Source organism: Micropterus dolomieu, linkage group LG10, assembly GCF_021292245.1.
Source record: "Micropterus dolomieu isolate WLL.071019.BEF.003 ecotype Adirondacks linkage group LG10, ASM2129224v1, whole genome shotgun sequence".
Lineage (NCBI taxonomy): Eukaryota > Metazoa > Chordata > Actinopteri > Centrarchiformes > Centrarchidae > Micropterus > Micropterus dolomieu.
The window spans coordinates 446086-467952 of NC_060159.1; the positions used below are offsets into that span (position 1 = coordinate 446086).

At 44.4% G+C, this 21867-nt stretch overlaps 1 protein-coding gene across 1 annotated transcript in view; it reads left to right on the forward strand.

Annotated features, from left to right (window-relative positions):
- serinc1 (serine incorporator 1) overlaps positions 1-20973 on the forward strand; it is a 28146-nt gene extending 7173 nt beyond the window's left edge. The window contains exons 3-10 of the mRNA XM_046060925.1: positions 7063-7256; positions 8775-8854; positions 9711-9848; positions 10658-10827; positions 11308-11398; positions 18331-18472; positions 18611-18835; positions 20026-20973. Coding sequence (XP_045916881.1) covers positions 7063-7256; positions 8775-8854; positions 9711-9848; positions 10658-10827; positions 11308-11398; positions 18331-18472; positions 18611-18835; positions 20026-20164 — 1179 coding nt within the window. The 3' untranslated portion in view covers positions 20165-20973. The remainder of the gene's footprint in view (positions 1-7062; positions 7257-8774; positions 8855-9710; positions 9849-10657; positions 10828-11307; positions 11399-18330; positions 18473-18610; positions 18836-20025) is intronic.
- Positions 20974-21867: the final 894 nt, after the last annotated feature.

A 21867-nucleotide genomic window follows, 5' to 3' on the forward strand; every position in this document is an offset into this window, starting at 1 on the left:
TGTTCCTGATTTTTGCTATATTACGTAGGTGAAAGGTGTGTCATAGCAGTAGGGCTGAAACGATTCATCAATTAAATCGATTACTAAAATGCATCGACGCAAATTCTTTGCATTGGCGCTTCGTTTAATCGATATTTTTAAACTATATAGTACACTGTTTCGCATGGACATTTATTGTCACGCTTACGCTGTGTGAACACAACGTGATTATGATGGTGCTGTTTGCAAAGAGGAGGAAGAGACAGAAAATAGCAGGGACGAAGAAAAAGTATGGGATTATTTCGAGCTAAAAGAAAACAACTCTTTAATGTCACAGTCTGTCCACCGTAAAACTAAACTTATGTGGTGTTCTCCCAGCAGACCACAGACAAGGTACCAGTAACAGCAACTTTAACATTTAACTGAAATCATGATTGATTGTTGAGTTGAAGGCTTGCCGCAAAGTAAGCCACAATCATAATCTGAAAATGTACATACGTGCGTTGCCCACCTGGTAAACGGCTCTGAGGTGTCACGGTCTGGTATGGGTGAGGCAGGTTGGAGGACCCAAACGCAGGACACAGAGCGGAGCAGGTATGGTTCAGTGGTTTTAATAAGCAAACAACAGGAGACCACACAGCAACAACAGGAGACAGCATGCAATGACCCGACAAAGACAAGACAGAAACACCAGGTATATATACACACACACACACACAGGGACTAACGAGCAGGGCGGGAGCAACACAGGTGAAAGACATGTGGCTAATGAGACACAGGCAGGGAGAGAGAGCGCGAGTGTAGGGGAAAACAGAGACAGAAATGCAGAGTGTGACAGTACCCCTCCCTCAAAAGGACGGCCCCTGACGTCCTAAAATGAAACATCACAAACAAAAAAAAAAACACAAACAGGTCAAGCCGGCCCAGGGTGGGCGGAGGGAGGCCAGGTGGAGGGCCAGAAAAACAAAACCAAAAGTCTCAAAGGGCCAACTACCGGCAGGGCAAGGCAGTTCAGGAGGCCGTCCAAGGCGGCCAGAGGGGAACAAAAGTTCAGGGGGTCGTCCTGGAGGATAACCCAACGGACCAGGTGGGCAACAGAGTTCAGGGGGTCGTCCCGGAGGGTGACCCGTGAGGCCGGGCAAATCAGGGGGAGAACAGAGTTCGGGAGGCCGTCCCGGAGGACGACCCAACAGGCTGGGCAGAACAGGGGGGCCACAGAATTCGGGAGGTCGTCTGGGAGGACGACCCAACTGGGCGGGAGGACCAGAGGGACCACAGAGTTCAGGTGGCCGTCCCGGAGTACGGCCCTGGAGGCTGGACTGTTCAGGGGGACGACAGGAAGGCCAACAAAGAGGCTGGAAACCCACTGGAGGCCGACGGGAAGGCCTCTCCGGAGGTCGGCACCCAAAGCTCTGGTGCTCTGGAGCTGCAGCAGGGCTGAGGTCCACGGACTGAGCAGCTGGGCTGAGGACCACGGGCGAGACAGCTGGGCTGAGGACCACGGGCGAGACAGCTGGGCTGAGGACCATGGGCCGGACACGAGGAGCTGGAGTCGGTCTGAACACCGACTGAGCAGCTGGGCTGGGGACCATGGACCGGACACGAGGAGCTGGAGTCGGTCTGAACACCGACTGAGCAGCTGGGCTGGGGACCATTGACCGGACACGAGGAGCTGGAGTCGGTCTGACCACCGACTGAGCAGCTGGGCTGGGGACCATGGAACGGACACGAGGAGCTGGAGTCGGTCTGAACACCGACTGAGCAGCTGGGCTGGGGACCATGGACCGGACACGAGGAGCTGGAGTCGGTCTGACCACCGACTGGACAGCTGAGCTGAGGTCCACGGACTGAGCAGCTGGGCTGAGGACCATGGGCCGGACACGAGGTGCTGGAGTCGGTCTGAACACCGACTGGACAGCTGGGCTGGGGACCATGGACCGGACACGAGGTGCTGGAGTCGGTCTGAACACCGACTGGACAGCTGGTGCCGGTCGGACCACCGACGAGGGAACAGGAGTCGGCTGGGCCACCGGCGAAGCAGGTGCCGGTCGGACCACCGACGAGGGAACAGGAGTCGGCTGGGCCACCGGCGAAGCAGGTGCCGGTCGGACCACCGACGAGGGAACAGGAGTCGGCTGGCCCACCGGCGAAGCAGGTGCCGGTCGGACCACCGACGAAGCACGAGGAACAGGAGTCGGCTGGGCCACCGGCGAAGCAGGTGCCGGTCGGACCACCGACGGAGCACGAGGAACAGCAGTAGGCTGGGGGCTAGCCGCAGGGGTGCTGGTGCTCAAAAAACTTTTTGCCCACCTTGGCAACCGACGCCGCAACCATGGCTTTGTGGCCGCCTCCTGGTGGGCCCTGGTGAGAGCGGCTTGCCGGGATTTGCGGCTTGAGGCAAACTGCCAGATAGTCCACAATTCAGCCAAGACGTCCAGAAACCTCTCCCTCTCCATTTTAGCGTCTGCTGGGTCCTTGTCTTGTTCGGGTCATTCTGTCACGGTCTGGTATGGGTGAGGCAGGTTGGAGGACCCAAACGCAGGACACAGAGCGGAGCAGGTATGGTTCAGTGGTTTTAATAAGCAAACAGGAGACCACACAGCAACAACAGGAGACAGCATGCAATGACCCGACAAAGACAAGACAGAAACACCAGGTATATATACACACACACAGGGACTAACGAGCAGGGCGGGAGCAACACAGGTGAAAGACATGTGGCTAATGAGACACAGGCAGGGAGAGAGAGCGCAAGTGTAGGGGAAAACAGAGACAGAAATGCAGAGTGTGACATGAGGCCTGCGCCACGAAGCGAGTTCAACAAACCCAGGATATGTTTTTGTTATCTGGCTTCACTAACCCTAACAATCGTGATCGGGATAAGCGGCACCACGAAGCTGGTTATACACTCGGTAAGTTAACCCAGGGTTTCCCAATCCAGCCGGGAGCACGTTCACATAAAAGAAGCGGTGTTAGCAGCAGATGACCAATCACAGACATGAACAAGTCCGCTGTCAGCAGAGCGTCATATTTTATGAATGAGGATTAAACTGTAACACTACAGAAATACGACAGTAGCACAGCTGCAGATGACACTTGCAGGGAGACAGAAATTTGCAAATAGAGTAAATGCCTAATTAAACAGGCATAGGCATAGTCTATAATAATATTGCGGTGATTTAAAGTGTTGTTCAATTAAATTTTATTTATATAGCGCCAAATCACAACAACAATTATCTCACAGCACTTTTCGTAACAGAGCAGGTCTAGACCGTACTCTATGATGCTATTTACAGAAGCCCAACAGTTCCCAACAAGAGCAGCACTAGGAGACAGAGGCAAGGAAAAACTTCCTTTAAGAGGCAGAAACCTCTAGCAGAACCATGGCTCAGGGTGGGCGGCCATCTGCCTTGACCGGTTGGGGTGAAGGGGGAAGAGAGGGGGAGAGGGGAGGGAGGCAGCCTACACAATATCCACACAGAGGTACAGACAGTAAAGGTGATGTTGCTATAGACTAAATGAAAAATGGTACAGATATTTAAAGTAGTGTTAATGGTAACAGTCGTAATGCTAATGATCATAACAATAATAACAATAGGACTAGCAACAATAGTCGTTGCAGCAGAGGGTGTCGAGCAGGAACTCGGGGGCAGCAGGTGACCCGCAACCACAGATCCAGACTCCACAGCTCCAGAGCCAGAAACACCTGCAGGAAGTGATAGGAGGAGAGAGGAGAGGGACGAGAAAGCACAAGACTACCAGAAAGGGGAGAAGTTGTGTTAGTAATATGCAATAATGGGAAGAGGTTGCATACAGAGGGAGAGAAAGTAGAGGAGAGAGGAGCTCAGTGCATCATGGGAAATCCCCTGGCAGTCTAGGCCTATAGCAGCATAACTAAGGGATGGTTCAGGACTATCCTGAGCCAGCCCTAACTATAAGCTTTATCAAAGAGGAAAGTCTTAAGCCTACTCTTAAATGTGGAGATGGTGTCTGCCTCCTGAACCCAAACTGGAACCTGGTTCCACAGGAGAGGAGCTTGATAGCTGAACGCTCTGGCTCCTAGTCTACTTTTGGAGACTCTAGGAACCACAAGTAACACTGCATTATGGGAGCGCAGTGCTCTGGTGGGGTAGTAAGGTACTATGAGCTCTTTAAGATAAGATGGTGCCTGACCATTAAGAGCTTTGTAGGTAAGAAGAATGATTTTAAATTATATTCTGGATTTTACTGGAAGCCAATGCAAAGAAGCTAAGACAGGAAAAATATGATCTCTTTTTCTGGTTCCTTGTCAGAACACGTGCTGCAGCATTCTGGATCAGCTGAAGAGTCTTAACGGACTTTTTCAAGCAGCCTGATAATAAGGAATTGCAGTAATCCAGCCTAGAAGTAACAAATGCATGGACTAGTTTTTCTGCATCATTTTTAGACAGGATGTTCCTTATTTTCGCAATATTACGTAGGTGAAAAAAGGCGGTCCTTGAAATTTGCTTAATGTGAGACTTAAATGACATGTCCTGATCAAAGATAAGACAAGACTCCTCACAGTGTTGCTGGAGGCCAGGGCGATGCCATCAAGGGAAACTATATCTTTAGATAATGCGTCACGGAGGTGCTTAGGCCCCAGAACAATAACTTCAGTTTTATCTGAGTTTAACATTAGAAAATTACAGGTCATCCAGGTTTTAACATCCTGAAGGCACATTTGAAGTTTAGCTAACTGATGAGTTTCATCTGGCTTGATCGATAGATATAACTGAGTATCATCTGCATAACAATGAAAGCTTATGGAATATTTCCTGATAATATTGCCTAAAGGAAGCATATATAAAGTGAAGACGATTGGTCCGAGCACAGATCCTTGAGGAACTCCATGACTAACTTTGGCATGCATGGAGGACTCATCGTTAACATGTACAAACTGAAACCGATCTGATAAATAGGACTTAAACCAGCTTAGAGCGGTTCCTTTAATGCCAATGAAATGTTCCAGTCTCTGCAATAGGTGCATCAAATGCAGCACTAAGATCTAATAAAACCAGTACAGAGACAAGTCCTTTGTCTGATGCAGTAAGGAGGTCGTTAGTAATTTTCACCAGTGCTGTCTCTGTGCTATGATGAGCTCTAAATCCTGACTGAAAATCCTCAAATAAACTATTGCTCTGTAGAAAGTCACACAGCTGTTTAGCAACTGCTTTCTCCAGGATCTTAGAGAGAAATGGAAGGTTAGATATAGGTCTAAAGTTGGCTAAAACATCCGGATCAAGTTTGGGCTTTTTCAGAAGAGGTTTAATTACACGCTTGTGAAAACACTTGTAAATTATTCAAAATGGCAGACTTCCTGTCGGGTTTAGGGTATGGCTCCAAGAGGGTTATTTTTAAGTGTGGAGAAAATACGTCGGTTACTCAAGTTTTGCACAGCTAGGTGCAACGTACGGCAGGGGCTACTTTTTTGAAAATTTGTAGGGGGCGCTATTGAGACAATTTTCCACAACCACGCCTCCAAACCATATCAGCCAATACAAAACAACTGTGCAAAGTCTCGTGAGGGTTTGACTATCCCTGGCCATGTGACTGCTAAAAAGGCTTTAGGGGGCGCTATAGAGCCAACGTGCAACTCTCAGTCTTAAAAATGACATCAAATTGAAACATTACCCGTTCGAGTCTGGCTGCATAGTTTTGTGGCTCTTTGAGCATCTTTAAAGGCCCCTTTTTTACCAGCTTGGAAAAACGCAGCGCTCCCATAGGAATGAACTGAAAAAAGACGCTGGCGTCAGAAAAAAACGCTTTGGTGGATAGCATAGCATGGAAGTCATCAGCCAGGTACTTGCTGGTCAGACCGATAGCCCAGATTAACAAGGACAGGACCTGACCCAGGGCCAGGGTCACCAACAGATCCCTGCAGAGACAAAAGGTCATCAGTGTACTCAGTCAGTATTCCATCAGCAGCATGACAGCAATACAGATCAAGCTTTGTGATTAACACAAACACAGCAGGCTTGAAGTCACAAGCCTGATTTTGCTTTTTTGTTTGGCCACTTGGGGGCAGCAGAAACAAGTTGTGACAACACTAACATCATCACCTTTTAATTTGATGTGGTGAACTTATTTACAGAGCAACATGTGGAGTTTTATTTGTGTCCTTATCCACTCTGGACTTATTCACTAGCTCTCTGTCATCTCTCCCACAGATATCTGTCTCTTTAGCTAACAGTGTTGTAAGTAGCTTGTGTATGGTGGCTTTTTACAGCTCTGAGAGCACTCAGAATGAACCAGAATAGGATGCAGCAGCTGGACAGATAAACAACCAGCTGCAGTCACTGCAGATTGAGCTAATGATTATCTGTGGGTTCATTAAGTTTTTTACACAGTGAGGCCTGTGTCGACTAGAGACCTCCTTGCTGTGAGGCCTCAATGCTATCCACTGGGTCACAGCGCTGTCCAGGAGTTTCTAACTGAATTAAAATGAATCAATTTATCATTGAGGTAAAAAGGTGCTACGAGAACATTTAAAGAGGGTATTTCCCCAAACAAAGACACAAAAGAGGAGGGAAGACTAATTCACATCTGCATGTGTGCTGACTCAGCAGGGATGATATTACATGAGAAAGGTTGAACTACAGGAGAAACATATCCGAAAGCAGCACAGAATGTCTGAGAGCTGCACTGCATTAGATTGTGTTAGTTTTAGATTTTGAATTGTCACATCTGCCACCTGAATTGTTTCCCTTTACATAAGTAAAAACATTTTCACCATAAATTGATGCAGATGTCACCAGAATGCAGGAAATTAACTGTTTAATGCTTAAAAGTTTCATATTTGGCATTGAAGATTTCTCAAAAATTGTTTTAAAATCTCGTCTCAACCTCGTGAACCCAATATCGTGTCTTGTCTTGTCTCGACAAGTTGGTGCTTTTATTGTGAAGGAGCATTTATTGTGAGGAAGTTCCTGCGGTTCTAAAGCTTTGTCTGAGAAGCTAAAACCTTTTGTGGTATGTATTAAATATGTATGTACTTGCTCCCTAGTACAATAAAAACATTGCAAAGACCAAGCAGACTAGTTTGTGTTCTGTGTGCTGTTGTAGATTCCAGGTTTCTGTGAAGGAGGAATGGGTTCGTCTATTCCTGGCGTGGAGGGACACGTTAACTGTGATGTGCTGGTTGGCTACAAGGCTGTGTACCGTATTTGCTTCGGCATGGCCATGTTCTTCTTGCTCTTCTCTCTGCTCATGATCAAAGTGAAGAGTAGCCAGGACCCCCGAGCTGCTCTGCACAATGGGTAAGTCAGCAACCATCATCCACAAGCTTTACTAGACTTCTCATCTGCATTATAGGAACTCATGCCCCCCCAGAAGAAAATTTTGTACATTTTAAAGTTAAATGCATTGGGTGCAAAATTAAGATGCTATCTATGAAAACCTTTGCACTCTTGTGAACAATGTTTTGTTCTAGCAAACTATTTAATCATAAACCCATTGTATAGCTATAAATGGTGAGGAAATGGCAACAAAAGTCAACAGATTTATTTAGAATTAGTAAGTAATTTCCCTAACATTTTATTGTTTTGTTTTTTTACTTTTAATGGACACATGTAATGTTTTATACTTTCTGTGAGCATGATATAATCCAATTAATCTTATTTCGATACTCTATAGACACCTTATTTTGAAAACCTGACATTGTCACGTTTATCCTCCTCGCGCTAAATTCATTAAGTCCGACCCAATCTATGTTGTATGTGGTTCTCGTATCGCGTAACATGAAGACTTCACAGCCTCTCTTCAGGTAGGACTCTTAATACTGCAACACTTGTCTTTGTAAAGAGAGAAACTGACAGGATAAAGTTACGAACCTGCCTGTCTGTTTCAGTGGATTTACCATAAAGGCTGGAATACGTGTGCACACCAAATTTAGGCGCGGCTAGCTTAATTGCCTACTCAGAAATGAGTGACAGAAGCAGACCGTTAACATTACCGTAATGGTTGTCTCGAGTCGGATGCCAAAGTGTGTGAGCGTGCGAGCTTACAGCAGCGGCGCAAAACACAATGTTAGAGGTGTGAAACGTTATTATGAGATATGTAAAACTATTTTCGGTTCATTTTGAGACTATGGCGAGCCGCCATGGTCTCGTTAATTAATGGGAAACACTGTGATGGTACTTCCGCTATTTAACCCTTTATGCAAATCCACATGACAAGAATCACTACCAGCGATGTATATTTATCATGTTATTTTAAAAATCTGTAAATTTGACTTCTGTTAAATCTGCATATGGTCCAGCAGGGCCTGTTTTCCCAGCCTCTGAAGTCATCATCCAGTGGACACAGATTGTGTGGAAGGTCACTTGCACTTTGAAACATCCAATATAGGGCGAATTATTATTTTCATCACTGATTGATCTGACCAGTATTCTTTTGAATAATCAATTGTTTGTCTATAAAATGTGAAAGAAATCTTGAAAAGTGCCCATCAGTTTCCCAAATCCCTGGATAGCGTCTTTTAAAGTACTCATGTCCAACAAACCATCCAAAACGCAAAAGACATTCAGTTTGCATTGATACAGAACAGATAGCAAATCCTCAGATAGGTGGAGCTGGAATTAGGAGATGTTTGGCATTTTGCTGCTTTTATAAATTACTTGAATTATTATCAAAATGATCACCAGTTCATTTTCTGATGATTAATCATTCCAGCTCTAATCCATGCAGGAACTGAATCCTGGAGTCTTTGCCAGAGACTGAGTTTCGAACTGTTGTCAGGGAGCTAATATTTTGAGACTTTTTTTTGTCACTTACAGGTTTTGGTTCTTTAAGTTTGCTGCAGCTGCTGCCATCACTATTGGATCCTTTTTCATCTCAGAAGGTCCCTTCACTACCGGTAACTATTCTTGCCCATTGTTGTGGTTTTAGTGTCTGTAGCTCTGTGACCGTAGATCAAGGCTATGAATGCCCACTCTAACTCACGCAATACACACCCATTATAAACTCAGAAAAGAGCTCAACAGCGACAGTGAACAAACCATAAAATATTTCGAAACGCTGAATACATCATTAATAGATTAACTTCTTGTGACCAATTTACTGTTTAAATCAAGTATGTAGCTGAAAGTATGCTGAACTGTTGAGCTTTCAAAGTGGAGTAGGTATGAGGAGGATTTCGACAGTCTCTCCATTCACTTAGAATGGGAAAATTTTCCTGGAAAACCTGGAATATTTTGGAAAGTATTCAAGGTATCAATTACAAAAGTAATAGCACCCCATTCCCCATTGAGCCGGACAACTTGGAGTTTCTACATCAAAAGCTGTGGGACTAGTTAAGGTTGCAGAAAATGGAAAAGAGCTGAAATTAAATGCATAATAAACTATTAAGAAGCTCAATGGCATTGCAATTCACTAAAAGAGAACTTGGAAGCTGAACAGACCTAAAATATGTTGCTAAAAAGATGAAAGTTGTACTGTTATAAATGGAAGCTGATATGAGTCAGTCAAAAGAAAAAAGACAAACAGAGATCTGTGGTCTTTCCTGGACGTTGTTCATTTGTCCCTGTACCAACCAAGAGCAAGCTTTTTGTTGGCCAGCATGGTTACCACAGAATAGGTCTACATAGACATGTGTTTTAATTCAGCTTAAAGTGGTAGGAAAAAAGTCCTTAAATGTCTTTCTGGCTGCGTGAAAGCCTGCAGATAATGTGACGGTGTCGTAAATTTCCTTCTCTGTTTGCTGCATTCCACAGTGTGGTTCTATGTTGGCATGGCAGGAGCCTTCTGCTTCATCCTCATCCAGCTGGTTTTGCTCATCGACTTTGCCCATTCCTGGAATGAATCGTGGGTGGAGAAGATGGAAGAGGGCAACTCTCGCTGCTGGTATGCAGGTATGGTGACAGCCTAAACATATGGATGAAAACAACTTTAAAAGAGTTCTGTTATTGACAGCTTGTCGGCTGTGGTTTGGCTGTTTTAAGTGGCAGGGAGGGATATAAAACCAAAATGTGACACACGGAGGGCTTGAAATAGAAAAAAATTAAAATCAGGACTTCTGACTGGGGTGGCTGTGGCTCACGAGGTAGAGCGGGTTGGCCGTTAATCGGAAGGTTGGCGGTTCAATCCCCGTCTCCCCCTGGTTGCACGTCGAAGTGTCCTCGGGCAAGATACTGAACCCCGAATTGCCCCTGGTGGCTGTTCCGAGTATGAATGTATGTGAATGTTAGTTGTTTGAACACTTAGGCTCAGTGTTTGACTGGTGAATGCAGATGTAGTGTAAAAGCGCTTTGAGTGGTCAAAAAGACTAGAAAGGCGCTATACGGAGCATTTACATTTACTTCCATTCAAAACCACCTATTTATGTAGTACAGGGATGCAAACTGATCTTTGACACTGTTTTCACCAATGATTAGTTTGCAATCCTGAAAGTGTGACATCAGGCGAAAATGAGTCATCACAAGACAATCAGTTAGTCATTATTTTTCCAAGACACACATGTATTGTACTCCGGAAGAGAACGACTCTAAGACTTTGCGTTAGAAGTCATAATGATGAAATTAAGAGTAATACTAATTCATTCAAACATACATTTTAAGAGATCCAGTCAGAATGTCTCGTGGCATTCTGGACTTGCCGTAATCATTAACCCTGTTATTCTGCCACTTCACATATGTAATGAAGTTGTATTGTGTGTACACAGCTCTGCTGTCCGTCACCACAGTGAACTACTTATTGTCTCTGGTATCTCTGGTCATGTTCTACATCTACTACACCCACACTGATGGTTGCACTGAGAACAAGGTCTTCATCAGCATCAACATGCTCCTCTGCATCGCTGCCTCCGTCATGTCTATTCTGCCTCAGATCCAGGTTTATACCACTTCTCTTTTACATTGATTTTGGGGAATAAGCCATGGGTTCCCTCAGCACATTTCACTTGCTTTATCTATAGGGTTTTCAGTTTCTGTGTGTGTGTGTGTGTGTATGTATGTGTATGTGTATGTATATGTATATGTATGTATGTGTGTGTGTATATATATATATATATATATATATATATATATATGGATGTACTTAATGTTTACATTTTCACTTTTTAATCTTAGTGGGAAGATCTGTAGAAAGCTGTAGAATTTTACATTTGTACATACATTGTACAAAGCTGGGAGGGAAGGGCATGGATTATAAATGCAGCTATCGAGGAAGATCTGTGCCTAACATTATTGATTTAACTGTCATGTGCCCCTGCCTTCATGAGGCTCAGCAGATAGAGCTGAGTGCTTTTGCTTGTTAGAATTGGTGTTAGATTTATTTTGCCTGCTGCTAATGCCTGCTGTTCTCTGTGTGAAGGAGTCACAGCCCAGGTCTGGGCTGCTGCAGTCCTCCCTGGTTACCCTGTACACCATGTACCTGACCTGGTCTGCTATGACCAATGAGCCTGGTAAGTTAACATTACTATATAGAGAGCTTTATGCATTCCCTTTGCACTGGGAGGAGTACATAAAAATGGTATGTGTGTTAGAGGGCTGACAGAGCACAGCTTCTCCTCACAGAACAGATGTGTCTGAATTGTATTACAGTTTTTCACAATTGCTAAGAGACATTTCTTCAAACCATTTTCTTGAAATTTTAAACCCAATCTTTCAACTACATTCACAAAACCCCTGACTCTTTTGGCAAAATAAAACAATCTTCTCAAAACCATGTCATCTATGCTTAAAATCAAACAATGCTTTCAAAACATAAACGTAGCCAGTCAATATGTAAAACACTACAGAGCATTCCTTAGACACTACATTAAAAAATTGAGAAAACAGCGGCATGTAGTTACATAATTTTTTTTTGTTTTGCGGATGGGAAACACATATTCCAATTAAAAAATATATAGTCATCACAACTGCAATAAATATGTAGAATACTCTAAGTACTGCAAGTCATACAGTATTGAATATCTGTATATTCAGCCCAAATAACAGAACTCTAAATGAAAAGCCTATTACACTTAAAAATATTGTGCAACTGCAAATCAAAGTCAATGACAGAATCATTCTGCCTCAGCATCATGTCTTTGTGCTCGGTCTGGCCAGAGGACTTCATCCACATCACATGAAACCTTGTCCCTTGCTAAGCAAAGGACGAACACCCTCAGGTGTGCTGGATGCAGCCTGACTGTAACAACAGTCCACACCTATCCGCAGCCAATTCCATTGCCTGTAAGAGATTTTCCTTAGTAAATTTTCCTTCCACCACCAGGCAGAGAAAAATTCCTTTATTGGATTAATGAGGTGGTATTATGCTCATTTTCAGATTCAAAATCTTATTTAGGGGTTGTACCAGAACAGGTTTACATACACCATATTTTTCTCATACTGCACATTGCTGCAGCTCCTCTTTTCACCCTATGTGTTGTACGCTCCGCTCTTGAGCTACAGAGTGATGCATCTTACGCACATGCGCAGTTCCCAGGTAAGGACTACTAGCCAATCAGAAGCAGAGAAGGGCGGGTCGTAAGAAACAAGGTAGTGTGATCCAAATCAAAGCCGCTTCAGACTGCGACCGTAACCTAGCAGATGGTATAAGTTACTCACAAGTCCACAACTACACAACATCATTGTTCCACATCTTACCATCAGGACTAAACGTTGAACTGTTGCCGGTGTTTCTGACGATCTATGCTGCCTTGCCGAAAAATGCTACCATAGCGCAAATCGATAGACTGGACTCTACTCGGCCCTGCTCCGTTTTCCAATGCAGAGTACCCAGAGATGGTATGTAGCTTGTCGTCATAGCGACGCTACACACAACTGCCGCGACGTAATCTTCAATGCGACACACACACCAGCGATCCACACAGCTTTCTCTTTTTTAAGTTAAGATTCAACATTCCTCAGAATGTAAAGACAGATAAGCGGTATGAAAACCTTCCAGCTGTTTCCTCTGCCGTTGTTGCTGCAGCTGTCTGTGTGACGGCAGGAGCAGAGGGCTCTGTGAGCGGGCGGCTGGCCGGCCTCACACGCTCCTCCCGCGGGTTGGCGCAGGCTTCCCCCGCAGCCACTTGCGGAGCTCCTCAACTCCGAAAACTTTCAAGCACATTTTTGTTCCACCATCACTTCTCGTAAAACTGTCAATATTCGAAATCTACACAGCTTCTCACCTTAAAACTTACGAGAAGTGGATTAGGTGATGAAATAATGTATAAAAACTGTAAAATATAAAACCTTCTGTTGCTGGCCTCTGTCTGCACGCAATGATGATGCAGTGAATAGTGAATATTCTCTCTGACCAATCAGCAGTCTGTCTGTTTTCATGTTACATTTTAGTATCCCTCAGCTCGCTTGGAACCTCGATGGAGGTGAGGTGATACAAAAAAAAGTACCTGGAAGCAGGTACAGGTACAACTTTTCTACAATGGAAAACCAAACAAAGGCGAGTCGAGCTGACATTGTAACAGAGACACGATGTACTGCCAGCTGATAATCCTGCTGGTCATGCTCAAACACAAAATTCCAAAGAACACCCAGAAAAGTAAGACAATGTTCAGTGTTATATAGCCCCAAGATTGAATGAGGGTAGAGAAACTGTCCCTTACCTATAGCTTGGTCAAAGGATGATATTGCCACTACACTAGCCAGGGTTTGATCACATCATTAGAAACAAGTGTGCAGAACACAGAGTTGCTGTGTGTAAAAGATGACAGCTGTGTCCTATATGAATAACAAAACTTTTTAGATGTATATTTATGATAAATGTTTTATTATCAATAAAACATATTTCATTCTTGTCATCTGATAACCCACCCCCCGCAGTTATTGTGAAAATGATACGGTCGAAACATTTGGCCATTCAGATGTGCAGGACTTGCAAATGCGAAGCGAGTCGCTTGAAGTGAACACGGCAGCCTGTCAGGGGGCCAAAAAAGAGAAAAGCTAAAACACACAGAGAAAAATTAAATTTCTGGTCAAAAAAAGTGTTAAACACCATATGACAGGCAAAGGTCAGGAGCTAACAGTTACTCCGGGAATCCACTGACTCCGGCTAGGGCACGTTACGGCTGCGCCACGGTTTTGATGCATGGATAGCCTGGCATCAAAGTCCACTGGAAGCGTCTCAGAAGCGTGTCAGCAGCGTAGCGTGCAGCCTGTTTAGATTTCATTGATTTGGTAGTCAGTGTTTTTGTGCTTCTACTGTAATTAAGTAGGCTACGTTGTTAAATGATTACGTTTTGTGTTCATTTTTACAGTGTTTATTGCTGTTATGCGATCGGGAGTCGCCACAGGAAGTTTTATTTTGAAAATTGACCGGATTCTCTCTGTCATTCTGTGTCTGACTTCCTGCCTGGTTCGATCTGCTCTGTGCTGCTTGATGCGGCTAGCGGCAAAAAGAGACCTGCCACCTATTCTCTGCGTTGCAGAGAGCCGCTTCTGGGACGCGCTGCAGCCGCAGCTGGTGGTCTCACGAGCATTGACTATAACGGCCGCGATTGGCTCCAGCAACCGCGGTGCAGCCGTAATGCGCCGTAGAGTCAGTGGATTATAGGCTTTAGGCAGACTAGCAAAGCTTTAGCTTGCTTAACTTTTTAGTAACACCAGAGCTGTTAACTCTCAGGCATTGAGTGTGGGACTCACGCAATTGACAATTTTCACACGCTCTCTCACGCTACACATCATTTTTCTCCCGCAGTGAAAAACAAATGTAGCCTATAACTAATAATAAGGAGTCGTGACGAGTGAACTCCACAATACGACACCGGTGTCTCGCCCTGAGTTGCGGTTACTAACTGAAACAGTTTTGCAAAATAAACATCTAAAATCTGAGGCGTAAACTTGCTCTGTTTGAGACTGTGACTGCACTTTATCTGAGGTGCTGATGTGAAAATTTGTGTGGAATTGTGGTGATATTTCTGCCCGATCAAAAGTGTTTTCAGTAAGTTTTTATTTATTCACATCCACCTCACATCTGGTAGAACAGTCCCAAAGACGAAGTACTATCAAATCAGTAGAGCAATAATGCAGGCTAATGCACAGCAGAGTATAGAGCAGGCATAAAGACTGTTTAAAAATATTATGAATTCTCATTAAATGATGACGTTATTCTTGTAATATTACGACTATTTTCTCAAAATGTCCGAGAGCAAAGATAGTCTATGTGGGAAAGATTATGAATGAGCAGAAAGTTTTGAACATGAACAGGAAAACTGCTGAAAAACATGAGCTATTAAAGCTCAGGAGTTTGTAACTTAATTAAAATGAATTCATTTATCATTGAGGTGAGAAAAGGTGCTATGTGTGCTGACTCAGCAGAGATGATATTGCATGAGAAAATGTCTGAAGATTCTCAGTCATCCAGGTCATGGTTATCCAAAGAAGGTTAAAGTGGGGCAACTTGACTTGATTGAAGATACTAGAAGACATTTCTTCCCTCATCCAAGAGACTTCTTCAGTTATGAAATGACTAGTAAGGAAACTCAGCTATTTAACCTCTGTGGGGTCGTTTGTCAAGATCATCGTTACTGCGGGTTCGTTAGAGTTCCTGATTGTTGTAATGAAAGTCGTTATGGTCGTTAAAACCACCCGTGGCCAAGTCTGAACGACCGTTGTTGGCAACCTCACCTGAGACCAAGAGGTAATGCTTGTTATAGGGTTGACCCCAAATAGTCGAAGATTCGATGCTTCGATGGGCGGAGCCTGATTCGACTGTCAATCTCACAGTCAAAGATTCTCTGCAAAATAAGGATCATGCCATTTTGCAAAGCTGGCTACTTGAAATAGACCCGCACGGAATGCACGCAAAACTCTGCACAAGAGCGGTGAATGGCAGGCGAGAGAGAGAGAGAGAAAAGGGTCTTCAAAAAGCCTCAGTTTAGCTGTAAATGGTTTCCTTGACACCTCTTTTAAACCATCCATCCTCTCTGTCTAAAATGTGCACCTGGTGATCAGCAAACGAGTGTCCTCTGTCCTTCAGATGTAAGTAAACTGTTGTGTAGTGGTTGTTTAGTTTTCCCAATTTACAGGTCTGTGCATTCCGCACTGCATTGGACTGCATACAGTAGATTGCTTCTCTTGTGTTTGTGTGTCTTTCGGGTGGACCAGTATCTGTCTTAGCATGTTCTTGGGTTTAAAAAACACAGGGATGTAGTGTTTCTAGAATATCCTCCTGAGTTTCTCTGATACCTCAGACATGAATGGCATCACAATGTTGTTGCGTTTACTCTTCTTTATCCCCTGTAGTGTTGGTCTTCTTGGATTTTGTGGCTTTTTTCACAAAGGTCCATTTAGGGTACCCACAGGCTGGAAGGCCCCCTTCAGGTGGTTCTTTCGGGTTTGTGCACTTGGTATGTTATCCGGCTCTGTGGTGCAGGGTTCTGATGACCCCTAGCTTATGTTCCAGTGGGTCGTAGGAATTGAAAAGTAAGTATTGATCTGTGTTTTTCCTGTAAACCCCAATTAGCAGGATCCTATCCTATGCTGTACACTGAGGGTGCTGGGGGTGATTGGACAGTGTATAATACGCACGCCTTTGATGTGAGAGACCCGGGTTCAACTCACCACTTTGACACATGTCCCTGAGCAAGACACTTAAACTCTAGTTGCTCCAGAGGCGTGCGAACTCTGACGTGTATAGCAATTGTAAGTCGCTTTGGATAAGCCTGGCCTTTTATTGTGGCCAGCCTGAGGCACACCGGTGCAATCCCCATGCTGTCAGATCAGCATCTTGATATGCCACACCTATGAGGTGGATGGATTATCTCGGCAAAGGAGAAGTGCTCACTAACACAGTTTTTTTGACAGATTGGCGAACAATATTTGAGAAAAATAGGTCTTTTGTGTACATAGAGAAAGTCTTAGATCTTTGAGTTCAACTCATGATGAATGGGGGCAAAAACAAAAGTGCTGCGTTTATAATTAAGAGTGCAGATGTTTGTTTCGGTTGTTTGAAAGGCTACTTCATTAACAAGCCGGCAGGTGGCACACCTGCTGCCGTGATAACGGATCGTGGGTCGAAAAATACAGAAAAAAGAAGAGTTCTTTGTCTTTTAAGCGACATTATACAACATATTGCTGATAGAGAAGGTTGAGCAGATGGGGGGGAGGGGGGCAAACCTGTGTGTTTGCAGTGAGGTGTAGAAGTCGGATGCAGGTGTATTTATTAATACAATTAAAGCTGCAAGCAGCGTTGGGAGGGGCCCTCGCACATGTAGCACGTCGAGGTGTGAGGTGGCCGCCTTGCAGATTCTGCCAGTGTGGCTGTAAATTTGCCATGGTCTTCGGACGCTGCACAAACGTGTTAATCATCACTTCCTGTGTCCCCTTTGTGGCGCTACAAAACACTTCGCACTATGACTATAACTGAACATGTAGATGTGTTCGCACGAAAACCCACCGTTTGTACAACTTTTAATCATAGACAAGGAAAATCTGAAGTCAGTCAGACTAATTCTCTAAGAGGAGTTCGTTAAAGTATGGAGTGTGTAAATCATCCAAAAATGACCATAAAATTCAAAATGGCCGACTTCCTGTTGGGTTTAGGGCATCGCTCCAAAAGGCTTTTTGGTACGTCTGGACATGATACATGTGCCACAGAAATTTCATACATGTAGGTGAAACGTGCCACAGCGGCAGCTTCGTTAAAGGTCATTTCCTGTTGCCAGCAGGTGGCGCAGAAATTTCATACAAGTAGGTGAAACTTTGTCCGGGAGCTGCTCTGTAGGGGGCGCTAGCGAGCCATTTTGCCACGCCCATGCACGACACCCCCGCGTCTGAATTATGTGCAAAGTTTGGTGAGTTTTTGAGTATGTTTAGGCCCCCAAAATTGAGGTTACTTTGCAGAAAAAAGAAAGAAAGAAAGAAAGAAAGAAAGAAAGAAAGAAAGAAATAATCCCTTCAGTTTCAATAGGGACCTTGCACGGTTCATTCTCGGGCCCTAATTAAAGCTGCAAGCAACATTGGGCGGGCCCTCACACTTGTAGCATGTCAGGGTATGATGTGACCATGTTGCATATACTGGAGCTGCTCTGTAGGGGGCGCTAGTGAGCCATTTTGCCCCATAAATAAACCCATAAAATATTATGTGCAAAGTATGGTGAGTTTTCGAGCATGTTTAGGCCCCCAAACTTGAGGTTACTTTGCAGGAAAAAATAAATCCCTTCAGTTTCAATAGGGACCTCGCACGGTTCGTGCTCGGGCCTTAAAAATAAATCCCTTCAGTTTCAATAGGGACCTTGCACGGTTCGTGCTCGGGCCCTAATAATCCCTTCAGTTTCAATAGGGACCTCAAAAGTTTCGTGCTTCATGGCATCGTCTATTGGCCCAACCCTATCAACAACACATCAGGATTTGAATCAACAGCAAGTTTGACTCTTTTCTTGTGTCTCAGACAGGAAATGTAACCCGAGTCTTCTGGGTATTATCGGGCTGAACAGCACCAGTCCCACAGGTTCGGACCATGTGGTTCAGTGGTGGGATGCCCAGGGGATTGTGGGACTGATACTTTTCCTCATGTGTGTCCTCTACTCCAGGTGAGGAAATGCTTTATCTGTGCTGTTATCAGCTTGTGAACAATGTTTAGTAAAAATTAGCTGGTCTGTCTGTCTCTGTGTTGTTTTCAAAGGCACCATGTTTTCTATGTTCTCCCTTTTCCTCTGTTTGTCTATCAGTATTCGGAATTCCTCCAACGCCCAGGTGAACAAGCTGACTCTGACCAGTGACGAGTCTGCACTGATCGAGGATGGGCCTCAGACTGACGGCTTTGAGGAGGGCAGCGGCCTCAGCAGAGCTGTGGACAATGAGAGGGAAGGCGTCACCTACTCCTACTCCTTTTTTCACTTCATGCTGTTCCTGGCATCACTCTACATCATGATGACGCTTACCAACTGGTACAGGTGGGCTTCACACTGCAGAGGAGCTGCTGTGGCTTCATCCCAGTACTGCCACAGTCTGTTCTGTTCTGTATTATTGTTACTTTTGACTAATCCAATGACAGTTTTTAGCAAATGTTCCTCAAACAGGACAGAAGTGCATTTGTTGGGGACTACTTTCAGCGGCAGATGAATCCACATGTGGTGCTGTAGTGAGTGTATGAGGCAACAGGACGGTGTGTGTGTGGGACTGAGTCAGACTAAATACACAAAAACAAATGTATTTCCTTACTCCCTACTACTGGTATCTGTCCATGCACATGGTTATGGTTTTGTTTGTCCAGGATGGGGGACAATGGATTTCATTTGTGCAGCTCACAGCATTGAAATATCCTTCACCATAACTGACCCATCGCCAATCGCCAAACGGGTCATGCTTGATGATTTTTCAGGCATAGACATACGTTCACCACGGCGTCTCGAGACTCTTTCACGTCTGTCACATGCTCAGTGTGAACCTGCTCTCGGACCTTCTCGGGTTAATCCTATTTCCATACTGTATAGACACCTTATTTTGAAAACCGGACTTTGTCATGTGTATTCTCTCTCTAAATTCATCAAGTCTGACCCAATTTGATGAATTATATTATATGTGCTTCTCGTATTGCATAACATGAAGACTTCACAGCTTCTCTTCAGGTCAGACTCAGACTGCAACACTTGTCCTTTGTAAAGAGAGAAAAGTCGCTAACACAGCCTGTCAGCTCGCACTGGTCCGTTTCAGTGGATTTACTATAAAGGCTTTAATATGTGTGCACTCCAAATTTATGTGCTGCTAGCTTAATCGCCTTCTCAAATGAGTGACAGAAACAGACTGTTAACGTTACCTCAAAAGAAAGGTGGTTGTCTCGAATAGGATGCCAAAGTGTGTGAGCGTCCGAGCTTACAGCAGCAGCCACAAAACACAACGTTAGATGTCTTTAATGTTATTATGAGATATGTAAAAATATTTATGTTTATTATATTAATGTTTATTTTGAAACTATGGCGGAACAAATTAGACTGGTGGGCTGCCATTGTTGACACTGGAGAGTCATATTTATATAAGCTACTGTCACTTGAATATTAGCATTATGTATTCTTTGGAATCCAGACTGATAGCTGCAGAGTATAAATGTGTCAGCTGACGTGTTCCTCCATCATTCTCTCTGCAGCCCCGACTCCAATTATGAGGCCATGACCAGTAAGTGGCCGTCTGTGTGGGTGAAGATCTCCTCCAGCTGGATCTGCATCGCCCTCTACGTTTGGACGCTGGCAGCTCCGCTGGTTCTGGTCAACAGAGACTTTGACTGAAACGCACAACGCTCGAACACCAACCTTCATACTCTGCCTCACCTGTGTTTAGTTTCAGCAATTAGTAAAACAGTAGGTCTCTAACCGTGCATCACTCACTCCTGGAGGGGCCGGGGCTACACTCACATTGGCTGGATTGTTTCGGGACTGTTTAGTTTGGTGGTTGTGGCCTATGTGTGTCGTGCGTTGGGGCTAATGAACAAAGAGCCAAACAGGCTGTTTAAATGTGTCCAGTCCCAGGTGACTGCAGCCCAGTCTCTTCTGGTGTAATGTCATTATGAGTCCTCAGCAGCCTGCTGTAGTGGTTCCCCATGCTGTTGCCATTGTATATATATCCTGTGTATTACTAGTGCTGACTGTGTTTTCTTCCTATAAAGACAGAGCTGCATGCATTTCTTTTTAAAACTTGATGTGACGATGTCTGATGGATGGAGTTGTGTATGAGCAGTGGCACTGAGAGGAGAGCAGCTCGTAGTTCACTTACTGGTACCATTACCAGGCGCACACGTGTGGTATTCTAGTTATCATGTTTAAAGCTCTACCAGCTGTGTGTCTCTTCTGCAGCTTGCACATACACAAAAAAATCCTGTTGCTTCTGATTTGCATTGACTTTTGACTTCAAATGTAAACTAGAATTAATTCTTTGATAAGTTATTTGGTAGTGTTTTATCATTAGCATGTAGTTCCTCACAGATTTAGCAGACATCGTAGCTATACATTTTGTTTGTCTAACCTGTGCTTTTATCCTAATGGTAATCCCTTGACATGTAAGTGTATTTTAAGTCGTTTAATAAAACCAAGGAAAATAAGTTTAGTTTCTTGTCTCTGTGTTGCTGGAGCATGGACTGTTCTGACCTGGCAGGGACAAGACTATAAAGATGTAGCTGTTTAAAGATAATGAGCTGTGTGGGTTATCCCTCTACCAGCCATCACAGATGTCATGAACCTCATCAGTTTAATAGTAGGATTTGTTAAATTAGAGCTCACTACTAAGAAACATCCTCCAGAAAAACAAATGTTTACCTCCAGCTGCTGACAGAAATCTGATCACAACTCTTCCTCAGCTCAGAATAAGAAAAAGTCCCCTCTGGGGCATCATTTAATTTCATTAAGTGGCTTATTTAACCAGTTCCAGTCCTGTATGCAAAAATACCAACATTGAAGTACTATTCAGGAAAAAATAAGTTCAAATAAGAAATCTTTGAGTGTGTCCTGTGGATTCTTCATTGATTTCCACTCTTGCTGAACATGATATCGGAGATTCTTTGCTATGGTTCACATCCTACCTGACAAATCGCACTTAATCAGGTCACATGAAATGGCTTTGTCCAAGCCTTACTCTATAGACAGCTCAGTGCTGAAGAAAAATGGGAGCCGATGGCTGGGTCTCAATATACATAAGGTGCGGATGTAGGAGAGGCCCACGCTGTGGTTGGTTGCCCGTCAATCGGAAGGTTGGTGGTTCAATCCCCGGCTCCTCCAGGCTGCATGTCGAAGTGTCCTTGGGCAAGATACTGAACCCTGAATTGCCCCTGGTGTTCAACCACCGTATGAATGTGTGTGAATGTTAGTCTTAGTCCCGCCCACCGGGGATGCAGGAGAGGAGGGACAAGGAAATATGGCCCAATCCCAATGTCCACCCTCACAGACTCACAGACTTTGAGGCGCATTCCCGGGAAGTCCGTGAGGTCTTAGGGCTGTCC